This window comes from Nicotiana tomentosiformis, chromosome 2 (assembly GCF_000390325.3).
Source record: "Nicotiana tomentosiformis chromosome 2, ASM39032v3, whole genome shotgun sequence".
Lineage (NCBI taxonomy): Eukaryota > Viridiplantae > Streptophyta > Magnoliopsida > Solanales > Solanaceae > Nicotiana > Nicotiana tomentosiformis.
The window spans coordinates 96,938,277-96,960,181 of NC_090813.1; the positions used below are offsets into that span (position 1 = coordinate 96,938,277).

The following is a 21,905-nucleotide window of genomic DNA, read 5'->3' on the forward strand; positions in this document are numbered from 1 at the left end:
CTATTCTACCTATATATATACTCAAGTTTAATCATGAGATATTTTTACTTACATATAATACATTGTCCAAGCTGATATTAATGAGTGCAATTGCATAGTGTTGGATTTGTCCATGCCATATATAATAGATCCAAGGCAAGAGAGAATATATTTTGTGCTCTAGAAAGAAGGAATTCCTAGATGTAGTATAATATGGTTCCCTATTTATTTTAAAAAAATTATATCTCCTTTGATTTCAATCTCCATTGCTCATTGCAAGTGTAATTTGGATGTAATATGCAGTTATTCTCCAACCCAATACCTTAAGGTAGTGGGTGGAGTGACCTATGACCTAATAAATCTTTTTTGAATTTTTTGCACAACTAATGACGGACAAGTATACAACAACAATAACAACGACCCAGTAAAATCTCACTAGTGGGGTCTGGGCAGGGTAGTGTGTACGCAGATCTTACCCTACCCCGAGGGAGTATAGAGACTATTTCCGAAAGACCCTCGGCTCAAGAAGACGAAAAGAGACAATATTAGTATCACCAATAGAAACCATAGGAAAAATAATATCATGGAAATGTGAAAGTAGATGCAAAGCAAACGCAATAGACAGTACATAGACACGACACTGGTAAACAAAGGAGTAGTAAGACATAACAATGCCACTAGCTGATATCGACAAAAACCCTACCAGACTAGCCTCACAAAGGTACGAAGTAAGGAAGACTCAACTATCTCCTAACCTACAACCCTAATACTCGACCTGCACAACTTCCTATCAAGAGGCATGTCTTCGAAAATTTGAAGCCTCGCCATGTCCTGCCTGATCACCTCTCCCCAATACTTCTTAGGTCGTCCTCTACCTCTTTTCGTGCCCTCCAAAGCCAGCCGCTCACACCTCCTTACCGGAGCATCTGGGCTTCTTTTGTACGTGTCCGAACCATATGAGCCTCGCTTCCCGCATCTTGTCATCAATGGGAGCCACATCCACCTTCTCTCGAATATCTTCATTCCTAATCTTATCCATCCTAGTATGTCCGCACATCCACCTCAACATCCTCATTTCTGCTAATTTCATCTTCTGGATATGTGAGTTCTTAACAGGCCAACACTCAACCCCATACGTCATGGCCGGTCTAACCACCGCTTTGTAAAACTTATCTTTGAGTATCGGTGGCACTCTCTTATCACACAAGACTCCAGATGCTAACCTCCACTTCATTCACCCCACTCCAATACGTGTGTGACATCCTCGTCAATTTCCCCTCCCTTCCCCTCTGGATAACCGACCCAAGGTACTTGAAATTGCCATTACTTGGTATGACCTGTGATTCAAGCCTCACTTCCACGCCCACTTCCCTCGATCAGTGCTGAACTTACACTCGAGGTATTCCGTCTTCATCCTGCTCTTCTTGAAACCCTTAGACTCAAGGGCCTGTCTCGAGACCTCGTTAACACTGGTTCGCGACTCATCAACCTCTCGTTAACGACGGACAAGTATATTCTCTAATATTTTCCAACACGTGTAACTCGATTCTTGTATTTACACGTGAACTGAGTATTTTTTGTTGTTGTTGAGATCAAATTTAAGAGCGGACATGATGTATAGCCTAACCCTCCACCATAATGGTGGATGTTTCAATTAAAAAATAAAAAATAAAAAATAAAAGTAAGCTGGAAGCTAAGAACTAAGGAATGGGCTTGGAGCAAAGTTTTGTGGTTTGATGGACTGAATTGTAAGAGAGAAGAAACCAAAAGCGACTCGATTTAGCTGAATTTGGAGAGTTATCAAAGTTTCCCTCTAATACCCTAGGAATTTTTTTGAATATCCAATTCAAAATCTTAAGGTAAAGGGGCACATAATATTATAAACTCATCATTATTTTTGTGTGTACTAAATCAGGTTCCCATATTATGTTATGCACGCTACAGATGCTACGCTTGAGTATACTAGAGCATCGTAAGATCCCATATTGATTGAAATTTTTTATATAATTTTGAGCAATCCTCGTTCGCATGAGTTAATTTTTGGGGTGAGCTGAGGCCATACAAGGTCCATTTTATTAAGAAAACATGCTCTATGTGGATTCTACTGCTATTGAAATGCACATGCACTGTCATCCTTCCACAAGGCACAAGTTGTCATATAATTTCCTGACTTAAGAGTTAAGAGTAGTATGATTGCAAGTCTTTCTTTGTTAGATTAAAGAAAGAAGACTTAGCAAGTAATTCTTTTTTTGGATTAATGAAAGAAGACTACTTAGCAAGTCATTCTTTCTTGGATTAAAGAAAAAAGACTTGTTCTGAAGTGATATAAAAAAGAATGACTTGAAATATTCTTTTTCCCGAAGATGACTTGAAATAACAGTGCTCAACTGCTCTCCCAAGTCCCAAGTCAAGAGATGAGATTAAGTAACCATAACTTGTAATTGTGGGAAAGTAATCACGATTACTTATCAATGGGAAATACGTGAAAAAGAATTACTTCTAATTACACCCCAAACTTTGTTAAAAGTCGAGAAATGAGATTAAGAAGTAATCTTAATCTATTTTGTGGAAAATTTAATGAAGTTGGACATCCCCAAAAACCAAACTTGGCAAATAAAAGTTGAATAAAAACTTCTCATACTTTTGATTTATTTTTTTTTTTGTAAAAAAAAAAAAAAAGCATAGAGGTGCCTTCAGCGTGCAAGATTCCCTAAAAAGTCTTGACATTGATTAAAAAAAAGTTAAGTATTTAATTAATCATTTAAATATTGACGTGATGTAACGACTTATTGGATGCTTAATTACTAGAGATATAACCGTTTATTTCGGCGACATGTTCATGAATCATGATAATAGAAAGCTAAGTTGTCGAAATGAGCTCCAAATTAATTAATATCTTAACAGAGGGCATTAGATCTTAGTTTTACTCAAATAACTATATATACACTCTTCCATTCTCATTCAGTAATCCAATGTTGTGTTAATATGGCTAGTGGAAAAGAATTGCTCAAATTTGGCATAATTTTCACCATTCTCTTTATAGCAACTTCTGGTATGTGACTATATCACTTTTTATCAAGTTTTGTAATTGTACTCCTTATGATTTGATTTTGGCTAAAATTATGATATGCAGTTAAAAATTCTTGCTCTTCAAGAGTATCTCAAGTGCTGGCTTTCCAAAAGGTGCCATCAAATATGATGATGTGTGTTTACTCGAAATAAATTTATGCGTGGTATAACTTGATACAAATTGAGAAAGATAAATAAATGAATATTGAAATTAGTCGTAAAAGAAATGAATTCAAACTGAATGAATCAGTTAGCCTAAACCTTCAAGTTGGACAGAGAGTAATTGATAGGAGAACAATATAACTAAATATCAAAGCCAGAGAAGAATGGTGTATTCCTTTGTGTTCTATGAATCTTAATGAATCTGCCAGCTTACAAATGATAACAGCCCATAATATAGTGAGGAAATCTTATTTTGGATATAATAAAATATATATCGTGAGGATCTCATGATAGATTAATTAATTAATCTATTTTTGATTTGCGCCATGATTTTCGTCGAGATTCCCCTCCTAATTGCGGTCATAACGGCTCTTTTGTCCCTTGGCTCGATCTTGATCCCGGCCGATCTCGATCTTGATCGATCTCTGAGTCTTAGAGCTCGATCTTGGTCCCGATCTCGATCTTGATCGGTCGTTCGATCTCAAGCCTGACAACATATACTTCGCACCATGTCTTGATATCACAATGATAATCCTCGGACCACCACGTTCCAATCTCGATTAGTCATACGAAGGACAAATTCGATTTTGACCGTATACAATTAGAAAAAAATTATTTTCTCTCACAAATATAATAACTTGTGAAAATAGTTGCAATATTGATAGTGATTGGATTCGCACCATGTCTCGATATTGATAGTGATTGCGATGATGGGCATTGGCTCGTGTAATCTAATTCATCGTTTGGATATCGGGATAAGAGATCATAATCTCGGATTTTAAGAAAAAATATTTTTATCTTTTTCCTTGCTAATATTATGTATTGTGAGTGAAATGTCAGAACGACACATGAATAATTGTACTTTTAATATATTTTCTGGAATAATTATACTTTTAAAATTAAAGTGCAGCTGTTTGGGTTATATTCATCGCTGATCTCTCTCAATGTGGTTTTCAAATTTAAATTTTTCTTTCTTCTTTTTACTGCACCTCTCCTTTAATTTGTTCGTTATCATCAGAACAATGTATGTATTACTCTTTAATCGGACTAAAAATATGAATTTGGTTCAAAAGTTTACGGAATCGGCCTATTCACTACTTATGTTTAAGCACGCTAGCTAGTCTCAAAATTAGAATTTGATTTACAAAAAAATTGACTATTCGATCGAGAGCTGGATATATATATATATATATATATATATATATATATATATATATATATATACCCACACACTATATGCTCACCTTTAATTTGTTTATAGAACACCTAGTTATGTAAAGTATCTATAGATATCCTGAGCCAAGTAATTAATTCTTGGTGTTGTAGTAATTGGATGATTTGCACAGTAAATATAACATTTTAACCATAGATATTTTTTCTTTTTACTCAATTGAAGCTTGTATAATGTACCTCTCTCTGAGTGATTTGAGAGAGGGACCCTGAGGAGTCAACCTTGGGTATTAGAACTTGTGAAATTATACACTTAACTCAAAAGCAACCCTATTAATCTTTCATTGAAATTATTAAGTGCTCAAAGTTAACATTTCAAGATCTTTATATCTGACCTAGACTAAACTAGATATCGAACAAAAGTGAGCACAGATGAGAGGACCCATCTTCTCGCGTTCTTTTCTTCAGGAACAGAACACCATAGATGCACAGCACAAAAAACAAACGTATTCCCTAACATTGTAGAAATTGCTGAAATTTCTCAACTTAATTAGAACATTGAGAGCATGGATGTCCCAAACTTGTCCTTGGCTTCCTTGTCAAAGGGATCCTCACCTAAATACATGTAAATGTAGGCCCTGCACAGTAGTTTGTATTGGTAAAAATAAATGTTACACGTGGAGTTAATTATGTGGTTGACATGTCAAGGCACGTGGATCACTAGAAAAGAGACAGCTGGAGAGGAGCACTAAAAGAGACACGAGTCGCAGCAGATACGAACAAATCACCCACGAGGTGAAAAGAAATGGTTGCTCGAGTCTCTTTAAGTTATATGAAGAGGCACCGATGGAATGAACCAAGACAGTAAAAAGGGCAGATTCATGGATCTTCAATTAAAGATCGTGGATGATTACAAATGTTACAGAATCTTCACGAACAATTACGATTACCAATTATAACGTTTCATTAATGTCATTAGTGCTCATAATGACTCGGTCTTAAAAGGAAAAAGACGTTGTACTTGAAGACCTCTATATAAGGGAAAGAAATGTCATTTGTACAGACACGTTCTGATTATTGTTGGAATATAATTACTTGTACTTTCTATTGATTACTTTGTCATTTCTTATTCTAATTTACTTTCTTATTTCTGAGAGAATATTGAATTTATTGATTATCAGTAAACCTAGTACTTCTAAAAATAGGCTTTGACTGAGAATCTAATTCTTTGGTTAAACAAATTAGTTCTGTTACCGGGAATCTGATAATCTTCTCTTACTTTCCAAATCATTCTCTCTCAACTTGTCACGACCCAAAATCTAACCATGGTCGTGATGACGCCTATCGTGTTACAAGGCAAGCCTATTTCCCAAAATATTACTACTAAATCGATTATAAGAATTTAATAAAATATTTCCAACATTTGAATTTTTCATAAACTAAATCAACTCTAAATATAATTATTGAAAATACTGAAACGAGCCCCAAACATCGGGGTGTCACTAAGTCATGAGCGTCTAAATCTATGAACTAAGAAGTAAAGCTGTCTAACTCTCAATAGAGTCCAAAAGAAGAAATGATAAAAGGAGTAACAAGGTCCTGCGGACGCTAGCAGCTACCTTACAGTCTCCAACGATAGCCGGCCTGAACTCAATGATCGCCGCGCTCTAACTCACCTGGATCTGCACATAAAGTGCAGAGTATAATGTGAGTACAACTGACTCAGTAGTAACAGAAATAACTAAGGAACTGAGTAGTAGTGACGAGCTAAGTAGAACAATTCAATTATTTCTTTATCACAATTTAAAATAAACAGGAATAATCAGGTAAATTCCATCAACTCCATAAATGCTACAAAGAAATTAACGGGTAAAAATGTAGCAACAACAAAAGTAATGAATCCTCGTAGCAATGTCACTCCATCACTCGGCTCTCGGCACTCGCACTCAGCACTCAACACTCAATAGGTACCTGCGCTCACTGGGGGTGTGTACAGACTCATGAGGGGCTCCTACAGCCCAAGCGTTATAAGCACGAATAACTCACGTGCTGCACGGATAACTCACGTGCCCTCAGTCAAATACCTCACAACAGGCCATCGGCCTCTCTCAGTCATGTACCTCTCTAGCCTCACTATCGTCAACAATTAAGGGAAATACAGTCCACGTCAAGTATCACAGTATATCAGCAAAATAATAAGGACTGAGGTAAACATATACAATAATATCTATGACTGAGTGCAAATAATATGAGCATGAATAAAGCCTAAGCATGATCTCTAACATGAAGGCAAACAAGTTCAACAACAAATAAACACATAACCACATATAATAGCCATTAGGCCTCACAGTCTCACGGGACAGACCAAGTCTCAATCCCTCGCGGTGCACACCCACACGCCCGTCACCTAGCGTGGGTATCACTTCCAAACAATCACGTGATGTCAAATCTCCGGGTTTATACCCTCAAAGCCAGAGTTAAAACTGTTACTTACCTTAACAGCATAAAATCCTACTTCGGGATGCCCTCGTCTCTAGACTCGGTCTCCAAAAGCTCCGAATCTAACCAAAATCAGAATACTACTATCAACATAGGCTAAAGAATTGAATTCCACAATAAAAACTACATAAATAGGCCAAAAATCCGAAATCGGCCAAAACTTGGGCCCCGTGTCCACATCTCGAAACCAGTCAAAAATGGCAGAATAATAATTCTCGTGCTCTCCCGAGTCTAACCATATAAAATTCATCAAAATCGAACTCCGTTTGGTCCCTTAAATCCTCACTTAAAACTCTCCAAAACTCAAACCCTAACTCCCTCAATTTCACCCTAAACCCCTACTAATTTCATGGCTAATCAGTGAAAAAACATCATAAACGCGTGTAAATAAACCCAAGAGACTTACCTCACTGATGTCTCATAATTCTCCCTTGAAAAACACTGCCCCAAAGCTCAAAACCGTTCAACAATGGCGGAAAAAGGGCAAATATTCGCTAAGGGTTACTCTTATAGGTTCTGCCCCAGGGGTTCCGCACCTGCGACCCTCTTCTTCGCACCTGCGCAGCCGCACTTGCGGTCCCAGGTGCGCACCTTCGGACGTCACTTAAACGCCAAGCTTCGCGCCTGCGCAACCTCCTTCGCACCTACGGGCTCGCAAGTGCGACACTCCTTCCGCACCTGCGCCAACTGCCCAGCTGACCAATTCCGCATCTGCGCTCGAACCCTCGCACCTGCGGTTCCGCAGATGCGGTCCAGCCTGCCGCTCCTGCGCCCATTTCCGCATCTGCGGTTGGTCCTCAGCTTCTGCGACCATTGCACATGCGGTCCCCACTTCGCAGGTGCAGCCACACCAGAACAGCAGCATCACGTGCATTTTCCAAACTCCAAACTTTCCGTTAGCCATCCGAATTCATCCCGAGCCCCTCGGGACCTCAACCAATAATTCCAACAAGTCATATATCACTACTCGAACTTAGTCGAACCTCCGGAACACCCAAAATAACACCAAAACACCAAATCAACCTCGAATTCAAGCCTAAGAACTTCTAAACTTCCAAAATTCACCAACGACGTCGAAACCTATCAAACCACGTCCGAATGACCTCAAATTTTGCACACACATCACAAATCACACTACAAACCTACTCCCACTTCCGAAATTTCATTCCGACCCCGATGCCTAATTTTCCACTGCCGGCCAAAATCGCCAAATTTCTAACTTTCGCCAATTCAAGCCTAATTCTATCACGGGCCTCCAAATTACATTCCGGACACACTCTTAAGTCTAAAATCATCCAACGAAGCTAACTGAATCATAAAAATCCATATCCGAATTCGTTTACTCATAAGTCAACTTTCGGTTGACTTTTCTAACTTAGCTTTCTAACTAAGAGACTAAGTGTTCATTTCATTCCAAAACTACTCCGAACCCAAACCTACCAACTCGATACAACTCAACACAACTGAAAAACACATAAATAAGCAGAAATGGGGAAAACGGGGCTACAACTCTCGAAACGACCGACCGGGTCGTTACACAACTGAATCATGTCGAATGTCAATGATAACAACCAGCAGGTGGAAGGAACTCCAGTTTCGTCACCTCAAGGAACCCCACGCAATTCAAGAGAAGCATCACCAGAAAGATCCACTACTCATAACAATGAATAACATGGAAATGAACAAACTGTCGAGCAGGATGCTGTGAAGCAGTTAATTACTGAGTACGTGAATGATGCTCTTCAGGCTTTCGTGAGGGGACTACCAATTGTGCCACCCATACCTCCACCAAATAATATTGTGACTGTGGAAATTCGACGATCAGGTTTGGCTAATTTTGGAAGCAGAGGAACTCCCAACGAGTCACGTGATGGGAGACCAGGTACGCCTAATAATTCTGATTTACAAACTTTAATATTAACCTTGCAAAAACAGGAAAAAGAAGAAAACGACTGTATTGAGCAAATACCCGGCGTACCACCTGTGATCAAAGGAGTTGATTTCGACAAATATTCACAACAACCATGGAAACCAAGCGCAGCTCCATTACTAATTCCCCAAAAGTTCAAAATACCTGACATCCTGAAATATGATGGAACGACCGATCCACGTGACCACGTTACTGCATTCACCATGGGAGTAAAAGGCAATGATTTAACCAAGCAGGAGATTGAATCTGTGCTGGTCAAAAAGTTTGGGGAAACACTTACTAAAGGAGTGTTAACATGGTATTCTCTTTTACATGAAAATTCTATTGACTCTTTTGCTGAGCTTGCAGATCTATTTATAAAAGCACACTCAGGTGCACAAAAAGTTGAAAAGAGAATGGAGGATATATTCAAAGTAAAGCAAGGAGATACATAATTGCTTCGAGAATTCATAGACAGATTCCAACGTGAAAGAATATTGCTACCAAGAGTACCTGATAATTGGTCAGCCATGGCATTTGCAAGTAATTTAAACGAGAAAAGTTCAGAAGCTACGAGGAGGCTTAAAGAGAGCCTACAAGAATTCCCTGCCATGACATGGAATGATGTTTATAATTGGTACAATACCAAGTTACGGATCGAAGAAAATATCGTAGCTCAGTCAAGGGTTGAAGAAAAAACAGGTTCGAGGCGGTCAGAATCTGAGAAGAGGTCCGATAAGAATAGGTACGAGCCTTATATGGGACCTTCGGGGTGAGAAGCTCGTTCCAAATTCAAAAACATGCAGGCTGATCAGAGGCTCGCAAATAGAGATTCAGGTTTGTCATCGTCGAGATTCAGAAAAGATCGAGGTGAACGTAACAGAGATGCTAATACAAATATAAGGATTGGGGAGTACAATTTTAACGTGAGTACCTCCGAGTTGGTCGCGGTTTTAAGAAGCATGGGGGATAAGGTACGATGGCCTAAAGAGATTAGATCAAATCCAAATAGGAGAAACCCAGAGTTTTGGTGTGAGTTCCATAATGATCACGGCCATAGAACATCAGACTGTAGATTATTACAAGGTGAGGTGGAACATTTATTGAAGCAGGGCTATCTGACGGAATTGTTCAGCGAGAAAGGCAAACAAGCTTACATGAAAAATAGGCAAGAGCCCCCAAAACCTCCGTCTCCAAAGAGAACAGTAAATGTGATAAACGGCGGAGAAGAAGTCAACGGCGTAACCTATATAGCCGCGAGAAAAACAACAAAGTTCACAATAACTCACGGGAAGTAAACTCGCCAAACTTTGGAAGACGGCAACATAACCTTTGATGATGCAGATGTCGATGGATTAATGATTCCTCACAACGATGCACTGGTAATATCTTTACTTATACATGATACTAATGTAAAACGAGTTTTGATTGACCCAGGTAGCTCTATGAATATCATTCTTTTATGAGTGGTAAACGAAATGCTGATGGGCGATCGTGTAGTTCCAAAACCACGCTCCTTATATGGGTTTGATAACTCACCGTTATTATAAAGGGCGATATTGAACTAAGCACATACGCAAAAGGGGTCATCAAAGAAATAAAATTTCAAGTGATAGACACGGATATGGCCTATAATGTGATTCTTGGAAGGCCGTGGATTCATGATATGGATGTTGTGCCATCCACATTACATCAGGTTATCAAATTACCTTCAAAACGGGAAATTCAATAGATTCGAGGAGATCAACAAACTTCAAGAAGCATCAATTCAGTGATACAGTCAAGTAAAAAAGATACGAATGCAAGTCAAAAAGATACGAGTGCAAGTCAAAAAGATGCGGGTACAAGTGAGAAAGATGTGGTAAATCAAATTTCAACAGAAATTGTATCAAAACAAACAGTCGTGGACTCCAGACCAGATGTAATTCAAGAGCCAGAGGAGAACAAAAATATTAAAATAACGATTGAGGAGCTTGAAGTTGTTCCACTATTCGAACAGTGGCCAGATCGAAGAATTCATATCAGAGCAAGGTTAAACCCATATATGAGAGATAAGTTAATTAAATATTTAAAAGCTAACGCGGATTGTTTTGCATGGTCCCATTCAGATATGACAGGTATACCTCCGGAGGTGATCACTCATAAATTAAATGAAGATCCATCATTCATATCTGTCAAACAAAAGAAGAGGAAGCAAGGATCATTCAAAAATCAAGTGATCGATGAAGAGGTACAGAAACACTTAAAGATCGATTCAATACGCGAGGTAAAATATCCTAATTGGTTAGCTAATACTGTGGTAATTCCGAAAAAGAACGGTAAATGGAGAGTTTGTGAACACTGACTTAAATAAAGCATACCCAAAGGATTCATTCCCTTTACCGCATATAGATCAATTGATTGATGCTACCGCAGGCCACGAATTATTAAGCTTTCTAGATGCGTATTCTGGTTATAATAAAATAAAAATGGACCCCTTAGACAAAGAAAAAACTTCATTTATTACAAACAGGGGGACTTATTGTTACAAAGTCATGCCTTTTGGCTTGAAAAATGCTGGAGCCACGTATAAGAGGTTGGTGACCAAGATGTTCCAAGAACACCTGGGGAAGACGATGGAAGTGTACATTGATGATATGTTGGTTAAATCTACATAAGCGGAAGATCATTTTCAACATCTTTCAACTACCTTCGAGATCCTCCGCAGATATAATATGAAACTGAACCCAGAAAAGTGCGCTTTTGGCGTAGCTTCAGGTAAGTTTCTAGGCTTTCTCGTATCTAATAGAGGAATTGAAGTAAATCCTGCACAAATTAAAGCTATTGAAGAAATACCTAATATACTCACAAGCAAAAAAGGGGTACAAAGATTGACAGGTAGGATTGCAGCTTTGGGAAGATTCATTTCAAGATCTTCAGAGAAAAACGTTAAATTCTTTTTAGTATTGAAGAAGCAAAATCAGTTTGAATGGACTGAGAAATGCCGATAAGCCCTCAAAGATTTGAAGGCATACTTAACAAATCCTCCCCTACTGTCTAAACCGAGGGATGGAGAAAGACTATTTGTATATCTTGCAGTTGCAGAAGTAGCTGTAAGTGTATTTTTAGTAAGGGAGGACAAAGGTAAATAATATCCTATTTATTATATTAGTAAATCTTTATTAGATGTTGAAACTAGATATCCTCATCTAGAGAAACTAGCCTTAGCATTAGTCATGACAGCTAGGAAATTGAGAACATATTTTCAATGCCATCCTATCTCCATAGTAACTGCATATCTATTAAGGAATATTTTACATGAACAAGAATTGCCAGGCAGACTAGCCAAGCGGGCAATAGAACTAAGTGAATATGACATTATTTATCAACTAAGAACAACAATAAAGTCTCAAGTTTTAGCAGATTTCATTATAGATTTTAATACAAAAATAATTCTTGAAGTAGAAAAGGAATTACAAATTTTTACTGGAGCTAATCCAGGTACGTGGACTTTATTTACTGATGGCTCTTCAAATGTCAAAGGAGCCGGTTTATGTATTGTCTTAATCCCACTCTCAGGTGAAAGTATAAGACAAGCAATTAAATATTACCCTATTACTAACAATGAAGCAGAGTATGAAGCTGTAATTGCAGGTTTGGAACTAGCACGAGAACTCTCCATAAAGCAAATCATGATTAAAAGTGACTCTCAACTGGTAGTCAATCAGATGCAGGGGACTTACACTGCTAGAGAGGCACGAATGCAACAATACTTGGAAAATGCACGAGAACTGATACCCAGGAAAGAAAACACAGAAGCAGACGCGTTAGCTAACCTTGCTTCAGATGCAGAAGTAACGAATGAAGAAAATGCTATTATAATACATTTATTTCATTCAGCACTTGACCATGATAAACATGAGGTAAGCTTTGATAATTTAACCTGGGATTGGAGAAACGAGATTGTTAATTTTTTGCAGTACGGGATCGTACCTGAAGGCAAGAAAGTATCTCAAGTGCTTCGACAAAAAGTTGATCGTTACTGCCTAATTCGAGATAATTTATATCAAAAAATATTTGGCGGTCCTTTAGCAAGGTGCCTTGGACCCAATCAAACGGAGTACGTGATGAGAGAAGTACATGAAGGACATTGTGGAAATCACGCAGGTGGAAGATCTTTAGTTAAAACACTAATCAGGGCAGGATACTACTGGCCTAAAATGGAAGAAGATGCGAAAAATTTTGTAACCAAATGTGATAAGTGTCAACGATATGCCAACAATATGCATCGACCTGCAGATTTATTACATACAGTTATTTTTCCATGGCCATTTATGAAATGGGGAATGGATATAGTAGGGTATTTACCACAAGCTAAAGGAAAGGTACAGTTCTTATTAGTGTTAACAGATTACTTTTCAAAATGGGTAGAGGCAGGAGCTTTCAAACAGGTACGAGAAAAGGAGGTGAAAGACTTCATTTGGCGAAACATTATATGCCGGTTTGGAGTTCCAAAAGAAATCATATGTGATAATGGCCCACAATTTATAGGCTCGAAAATCACGAAGTTCTTTCAAAGTTGGCAAATCAAACGAATAACCTCTTCACCTTACCACCCTGTGGCAAATGGACAAGCTGAGTCAACAAATAAGATTATCGTCAATAATTTGAAGAAGAGACTAGAAAAATCAAAAGGGAATTGGCCTGAAGAATTACCAGGAGTGTTATGGGCTTATAGAACCACAACAAAAACAGCCACGAGAGAAACTCCATTTTCGCTTGTGTACGGTTCAGAAGCTTTAATCCCAGTTGAAATAGTAGAACCAAGCACGAGATTCACATTGGCAACGGAATAATCAAACGATGAGGAATTAGGAACAAACTTGGACTTACTCGAACAAAGAAGAGAAGCAGCTTTAATACGGATGGCAGCACAAAAGCAAATCATAGAACGATACTACAATAGAAAGGCTCACCTCAGGTACTTCAAAATTGGGGACTTCATTCTTAAAAAGGTTTTCCAATCAATGAAAACAAACGGAACGGGAAAGTTAAATCCAAATTGGGAAGGACCCTATAAAGTTCGAGGTATCACTGGAAAAGGTGCTTATGAGTTAGAAACCATGGATGGCAAGGTTTTACTCTCGAGTTGGAATGCTGTTCATTTAAAGAAATACTATTTCTGAGCAAAAGAAATACCCACGGTCAGGTATCGTTTAATTACGATTTTTATTTTGTACAGTTAAAATTATACTAACAATTTTAGATGATAGGCAAAAAGCTAGCCCATACCAAATGATGATATTAGACCCGAAAGACACGCGGAAGCAACATTATTCTCGGTCTAGGGTTGCAACCTTTCTGATGGAAATATAAAGGGTTAAGCAGTCATTATCTAAATTATATATACTTCCGAGTCCCGTATGTTTTTTCTTTTCAGGAAATGGACCACATAGAAGGAATAATCAAGTGCTCGAGATTTCATACTTCAAAGCTCAAACACTTGGGGACTATATATATATATATATATATATATATATATATATATATATATATATATATATGCAAAGAAGACTGGAAAAGTCAGAATTCAAGTCAAGCATATGGTCTACCCAACAAATCAAAAGTTTGGAGCAAAGTCAAGAGCCAAAAATGCAAGCCTGATTCAAAAACCTATGAAGAATATACTCATGGATGTAAATTTCAAAATCTTACGAATGGCAATATTTAATCATGGGTTGCAAGATATACCCATGAATTTTGTAAAATTTGTTGTAAAGAAAATAGTTACGAAAGAGTTATAGATGATACTTGAATACATGTAAAGTATTATACAATTTGAAAGTTCGAAAGATACAAAACTTCCTCAAAGTTATTCAAAGAAACATGTGTGTTCCTATTTCTTCTTTCGTATGTTTACACCATTATGAAGTTGAGACATCTTCTTCATTAAGTGTTGATTATAAAAGGGCCCTCTTTTATAAATCGTGCTTGTTTCAAAAAGTCACAAAGTACTGAAGCATTTTTAATGCATAACAAAAGAGTAGTACAGAAACTCGGAATAAAATATCATAGAAGTTGAACAAAAACTTAGAAGATGATATTATAATAACTTGGTTAAAACTAAGTATGAACTTAGTTCCAACCTAATTGTCTTATACAAAAAACTCCAAAACGGACTAGGGGTAAGATTTTCCAAAATATTACCCCCAAATGGGAGCAGGGGTAAATCTCCAAATGTTCCACCAATAAAAAAAACAAAGAAACATTTCAATCTTTTTAACTTTCACTGTGGGGTAGAATCTGAACCGGTAGGATGAAGAGTGGCATCATCACCAGAAGGGAGAGCAACTTGAGCAGGAGAAGGTTGAACAACAGCCTCACCAGGAGCGATTTCACCACCCTCGGGAATGCCAACCACAGGTGAAGAAAAGTTTTGACTCTGCTGGGTCTTTTCAATTGTCTCTTTAGTCTTTGCAATCTCAGCATCTAAGTCAAAGCCTTCCCGACTTACTTCGATTAACGTTTCGAGGCGAGTGTTCAAAAAAGCCCAGCTAACATCAACAACGTCTTTATCTTCAAGGGCCTCATAATCTTTTTCCCAATGCTCAACCTCAGTTCTTAATTCATCCTTCTCATTCAAGGCAACATCATAAGAAGCCTGTAGGGGGACAAGAGATCTCTCTAAAAACTGAACCTTGTCTGAGGATACACGAAGATCTTCTTGAGTTTGCGTGAGTATTTGAACAAGCTCCCCAGAGTAAGCTTCTTTTTGGTTTAACAAATCCTTTAAGCTCCTAATTTCTTCAGAAGCCTTGGAAACCTGCTCAGCAAATGAAGACTCGAGAAGCTTCTTGTCTTTACCCGCCTGATTGGATGAGGCTTTCTCAACCGCTAGTTCCGCTGCCATAACCTTTACTTGCTTCTCTAAGGTGCACTTTTCTTCCTCTAAAACCTCCATCTCAAGTTGAAGCCCCTCGAACTATTCTTTCCAGTTGTCCGCCTTAGTGTGATAATCATTCATCAACTGCTCTGTGTGGACGATCCTTTTCATCATCTCCGTTCCGATGAGATTGATCTACAAATGAAAAGAGGAATGTGATACCAGTAAAAATCACGTAAAATAAAAAAGACAAGGTTTATACCTTTAAAAATGAATGCACAATATCATTCATCCATGTTAGAAAGCCGTGACTTTCCAGTTTTGACTTCTCAACTGGGCCAATCAGTGGTTTTAGCCATACATCAGCTTGGCCAGATTTCTTCAAAAGATTACCATCTTCAGGAATCTCGATGGTAACTTGTTTCATTGCCCTACTGTTACTGGAGGAACCAACTTCAACATGGGAAGTTGTAACAGTAGGGGCAATCGAGGAAGTTAAAATAGCCACGGGCAAAACAATGGCAGCAACAGCAAGAACGGGTAACTGAGGTTCAATCGGAGTAGAGGCATAAAAAGTGGCAAGAGGCGTTTCCTCAGATATAAAGCCAAAGCTTTCTTTATCAAACCCACGAGAAAAGAGTTGTTCAGTAGAGTCATGGGGTGCAGCCGTGCAGCAGACGTCTCTTCATCAGAACTCACTAAGGTAGCATTTTCAGGCTCGGACATGAGAATAGAACTAGGATGGGGAATAGCTTCGTCATCAGAAATGACCCGTCTCCCAGCCCGTGGCTTACGAACCAACAAGCCTTCGTCCCGTTCTTCTTCATCCTCAGAGTTCTGTGGCCTATCAGCTTTTCTTTTTGACAAAGAACTCAAGATTATCTCTTGAGCCTTTGATAGAGAGAGCCTCAAAGCAGTGATTAAAGCAGCACTCACACCTCGAATAGGAAATCCTAACAAAGAAAGGGGTTAATAAGTTCCAAAATAAACATGGAAGTAAGGAAGAAAGTGAAAGAGAAAGTTACCGTGAGTTTTAACTTTCCATCAAAATCTGTTTGAAAGGTATTTCCAGGACCTTTCTTCCATAGGAGCAATGGTTAACAATTTCTCTACCCAACCACGGAGGTCAAAAATCTCCTCAACAGTTCCCATGGTTGCTGAAAAAGAAAAGTAAAACAGTTACGAGATTACAAGTTCTTCACCAAAAAAAAAGAGTAAAAGATTGAAAGAAAAACTTACGTGCAAAGTTCTACTTCTTAGGGAAGGGCATGTTCTCTTCACCTACTAACCCACTTGTAGGAGCAACAACAAATCAGGCATACCAGCCACGATCTTTGTCGTCTTTAGGGCTAACCAAAACTCTCTTACTCCTCGCCACGAGAGTAAAAATCCCATGACGAAATAATTTGGGAGAGTAAAGATGAATCATATGGTAAAAGGTGAAGGGTAAAGAAGCCAAATTTGACAAGTATCTAAGGCATGCCATAGCCCTCCATACAATAGGACCAATCTGTCCTAAACACACATCGAAGAAACGACAAAACTCAATGATAACTGGATCAATAGGTGGCCTAAAACCTAATGTGAAAGGATATGTATACACAAAAGAAAAACCAGCTTTAAAGGAAGTGATCCTTTGATTTTCATGGGGGACCAGAATCGGAAAGTCAGATTTCCAATAGCAATCTCTCCGCACAATGGAAACTAAACCCTCAGTAATCTGGGAAGGGTAAATATCAGCACAATCGTGAGAAGTCATGGAAGTGACCTGATTTTTAATTAATTCTCTATCAGTGACAAAGAAAAGTTCAGCGGGAATAATCTCGTCGACAGTAGGTTCACGAAGTGGTTCACTAGAATCCCTACCTATAGCGGAAGATCTATGTGAAGAAGAAGCCCTAGTTCTAGAAGATGATGGAGGAGTAGTATTAGGTTGAGAAGGAGAACCATGTATCGACACTGACCCTAAACTATGTAACCTACCACCTCTCCTACTCCTGATAGGAGCGGAAGAAGGGGGAAGTTCATCTACTATGATGACTTTTCGAGGATAAGGATTTGAAGAAGACATAGTTGTATGGGGAAGTAGTACGTAATGAAGAACAATAGTAAGTTGTGAATAAAGAACACTGAAGAAAGTTTTTCGTAAAAGTAAAGGCAAAGGATGTATTTATATGCAGAAGCAACCATCATGTAAAGAGGGTAGTGATGGAAACGTCATTATGAAAACGGTCACTTCGTGACTGATGCAGTCGCAAAAAAGACCTAAAACCCGGGGAAGAGTTGCAGAACCAATCGATGACTGCCGCGTGTCACATACAGTAAATGGAAGTGACATACGACGCATTGGTTCAGAGGAAGATGTAATGGTACGTGAGAAACGACGGCAAAACATTCCCGCCATAAATGTGATCCACTTCCCAAATATTCAATTGCTGAATAATTGATAAGTGGGGGGACTATTTGTATTGGTAAAAATAAATGTTACACGTGGATTTAATTATGTGGTTGACATGACAAGGCACGTGGATCACTAGAAAAGCGACAGCTGAAGAGGAGCACTAAAAGAGACACGAGTCGCAGCAGATACGAACAAATCACCCACGAGGTGAAAAGAAATGGTTGCTCGAGTCTCTTTAAGTTATATGAAGAGGCACCGGTGGAATGGACCAAGACAGTAAAAAGGGCATATTCATGAATCTTCAATTAATGAGCGTGGATGATTACAAACGTTACAGAATCTTCACGAACAGTTACAATTACCAATTAGAACGTTTCATTAATGTCATTAATGCTCATAATAACTCTGTCTTAAAAGGAAAAAGACGTTGTACTTGAAGACCTCTATATAAGGGAAAGAAATGTCATTTGTACAGACACGTTCTGATTATTATTGGAATATAATTACTTACTTATGCTTTCTATTGATTACTTTGTTATTTCTTATTCTAATTTCCTTTCTTATTTCTGAGAGAATATTGAATTTCTTGATTATCAGTAACCCGAATACTTCTAAAAATAGGCTTTGACTGAGAATCTAATTCTTTGGTTAAACATAGTTCACTTTCCACCTTGCTCACTATTTCACCCATCACTGCATTTATTTAGTTACCAAACAGTATTAAGAGGGGGAAAATGATTTCCTTCACTTATTTGCGAAAGTCCTTTTCCTTATAACTATTTTCACTTTTAACTTCTTATTATTTGCTCTAGCTAACACTTAGCTTGCGTTGGTACATAGATTTGATTGAAACTTGAAAAAAATATTTTTGAAGTTGTATTGAAAAATAATTTTTAAAAGTTAAAATTGTGTTTGGACGTTCATTTTATTTGAAGAAAAGTTGAACTTTTGTGAGTGGAAGGGAAGGAAAAATTTCACCCAAAAACTGTCCTAACCCAGTTTTGGGGAATTTGAAATTTTTGAAGTTTTTTTCCCCAAGACGATCATATTTAATAAACAAAAAATATTTTCAATTTTTTTTATATGAAGCCAAAATCTATGGCCAAACAGGAGCTTATACATAACATTGTAGTACTTTTTTTCAATTAAAATGCTCTCCAATTTGCTACTCATATTGATCTTTGATGTATATGTTTTGCACCACTAACCAAACAACGGAAAATATTTTCGTAAAAAAATACTTTTGTCATACCAGTTTTACCTTTTGTCGGAAGAACATATCCAAGAAGCCTAGAAATTTCAATGACTGATCCAGAAGTGAGCTTTATGTCATCAGATGCTTCACCCATGATCCTAATATAACAACACAATATTAGAGTTTTGAAATTAATATATGGTTGATTACAATTAATTAGCTAGCTAAGTATTTAAAATTGTTATAATTAAGTAGTACTAGTACTTTTTGGTTAGTTCTTCATTCTTGGCACCAGTGAGCTTCTTTATGGCTGGACCAAGGCCTTCATCAAAATTCTTTCTTACCATACTCATTGATAGCCCAGAAAACACTATTACCAAACGCACCATCATCCCAAAATCACTGTCAATTACCATTTGATACATTTCCTTTGTTGGTTTTGATGGTGCTTTATTCCCAATCTTTGACTGCATAATTAGTTCCTTCATTTTCTCATTGTCTGCATATATTCCTGGAGATTCAAAGAAGAAGAAATGGTTAATTTGGATGAATACAGCAGTATTTGTTTCTAATCCCTATCGGAATTTGTTTAAAGCTGGTAAGGATTAATAATCTTGAACAAGAAAGCCAGCAATGCTGCTAAAATAAAGGGTCAATTTTCGTGTATGGTCACTGAATCTTAGTTACAGTAACAGTAAAGTCACAAAACTACTTTTTATCTCGTCATAATAAATATCAAAAATTTCACCAAAATACTTTTATATACTTAAAGTAACTAAACTTAGTTTATCCACTATAATATAAAGTTGTAAAAACTTTACCTACTATAGCAGTAAAGTCATGATATTTTGCCATTATATACATAGTGGATGAAGGTTAGTGATTTTATTATTATACTAGGTAAAGTTCAACTATTATAATAATGTGACCCAAAAAAAAAAAAATGTGGCTTTACTCTTATAGTTGATAAGTTCAGTTACTTTAATTTAATATGATCAAAAAGTATTCTGGACTATAGAGAATAAAACTAACACAGAGACGGAACGAAAAGTGAAGTTATGTTGCTAACATTATGAAAGATATAGATTTAATTAGAAGATAATTAATTACCAAAGCCATAGATTTTGAGGCCAATGCCAAGCATGCTCTTCTTCCTTAAACCTACAGCTTTCAATAACTTCCCATCTTGTAGTTTGACAGGAAAAGTAACTCCAGTTTTTGGTTCAGTCTCAACTGGAATTTCCTCCTCTTTTATTGGTTAAGCTTGGTCACATTTCTCCTTCTTTTCCTCTTCAGTTTTGTCACAACCAGAATCCTCCTTTTCTGTTTCAGTGTTAGCACTCTTTGGTTCACCTTCAGTAATCTGTTTTTCATCATTTGCAGCTGATTTATTCAAAGCAAGACCAGTTTTAGGGTCAATTTCAACTGCCTCAGTCTTTGCAGTGACATCTTCCATTGTGCTTGGCATTTTTAAGTTGATGGTTAAATTAAAGGCAAAGAGGATAGTATGATATATTGGTTCTTGCTGTGGTTTGAAGTTTTAGAGGCAAAAGGGGTTTATTTATAGTGTGAAATTGCATGAGGGGGTTGTTGTGAAATACTCCATTCGATCCACTTTAATTGATTTTTTAGTATTTTTACGATCCATAATATTTGATTTTTTCAGATATCAAGAAGGAATTAACTTCTTTTTTCAAAATTATTCTTAGAGTAAAGAACCTAGAAGTATTTGTTATAGTTCCAATGAACATATTAAGGTTAATATGGTCAATTTCATTATTAATTAATGTTAAAAGATGAATTCTTTAATATGTGCAAAAACAGACAAAAAAATCAATTAAAGTGGACCGGAGAAAATATCATTTTATTGATTTTGCCATGCAAGGTAAGGAGTCCGGAACCAAAGTGTGGTTCTTTTGGACTCAAGCAACCATAATATGTGAAAAAAAAGATTGTGCACCTTAATATATATAACGCAGTTATTCACCGCCTATACCTTAACGGCACATTTGTCCGTTAAGGTATAGCGCGGTCAATAACCGCGCTTTATTTGAACTTAAATGGGCGGGAAGGTATTGCGTCCATATGTACCGCGGTATAGTATAGCGCGGTACATATGCGCGCGTTATAGTCAGCCTCCTTCCCCATTAAAAAAACAGAAAACCAGCCCCCCTCCATTTTTAACGAAAAAAACTCGGTTGGAACCCACTGATCCCACAAAAAGTGTAGATTCTCGGTCACACATCGTATCTAAGGCGTTATCTCGTAGTTAGGGGTATTCAAAACCGAACCGAAATCGAAACTTAATGGCTTATTGGTATCGGGTTAACGGTTTAACGGACGGGGAACGAATTAAATTTTTTTTATTAACGGCTTATCGGTTTAGGGACGGATTATTCAATTTTCTTAACGGATAATCCGTTAACCCGTTAAGAATATATATATATATATATATATATATATATATATATATATATATATATATCAAAAACCCTTTCACTTCTTCTACTACTCCATCTCTAAGTTCTAATGCCTAATTCCTAAATAATCAGAACCCTTACGTACTATGCATTAGAAGATCCGAGGCTTGGCTTAGCTTAGCTTAGCTTATTCTCCCACCCTACAACAAGATTGTTGAAGCTGCTGTCTATGGTTCACC

General features: G+C 37.5%; 1 protein-coding gene and 1 long non-coding RNA gene across 2 annotated transcripts; one reads left to right on the forward strand and one right to left on the reverse strand.

Annotated features, from left to right (window-relative positions):
- Window positions 1-2,784: 2,784 nt before the first annotated feature.
- On the forward strand, window positions 2,785-5,491 carry LOC138906622 (uncharacterized). Its single transcript, XR_011414110.1, has 2 exons — window positions 2,785-3,031; window positions 5,089-5,491. It is a non-coding gene; the product is annotated as an uncharacterized lncRNA (long non-coding RNA).
- LOC117279582 (chalcone isomerase-like protein 1) lies at window positions 4,881-20,600 on the reverse strand. Its single transcript, XM_070195858.1, has 5 exons — window positions 20,357-20,600; window positions 19,511-19,757; window positions 19,313-19,404; window positions 18,707-18,744; window positions 4,881-5,026 (listed from the first exon to the last, which is right to left on the reverse strand). The coding sequence occupies exons 1-5, from the start codon at window positions 20,388-20,390 to the stop codon at window positions 4,931-4,933; spliced, it is 507 nt and encodes a 168-aa protein (XP_070051959.1). The 5' UTR covers window positions 20,391-20,600; the 3' UTR covers window positions 4,881-4,930.
- Window positions 20,601-21,905: the final 1,305 nt, after the last annotated feature.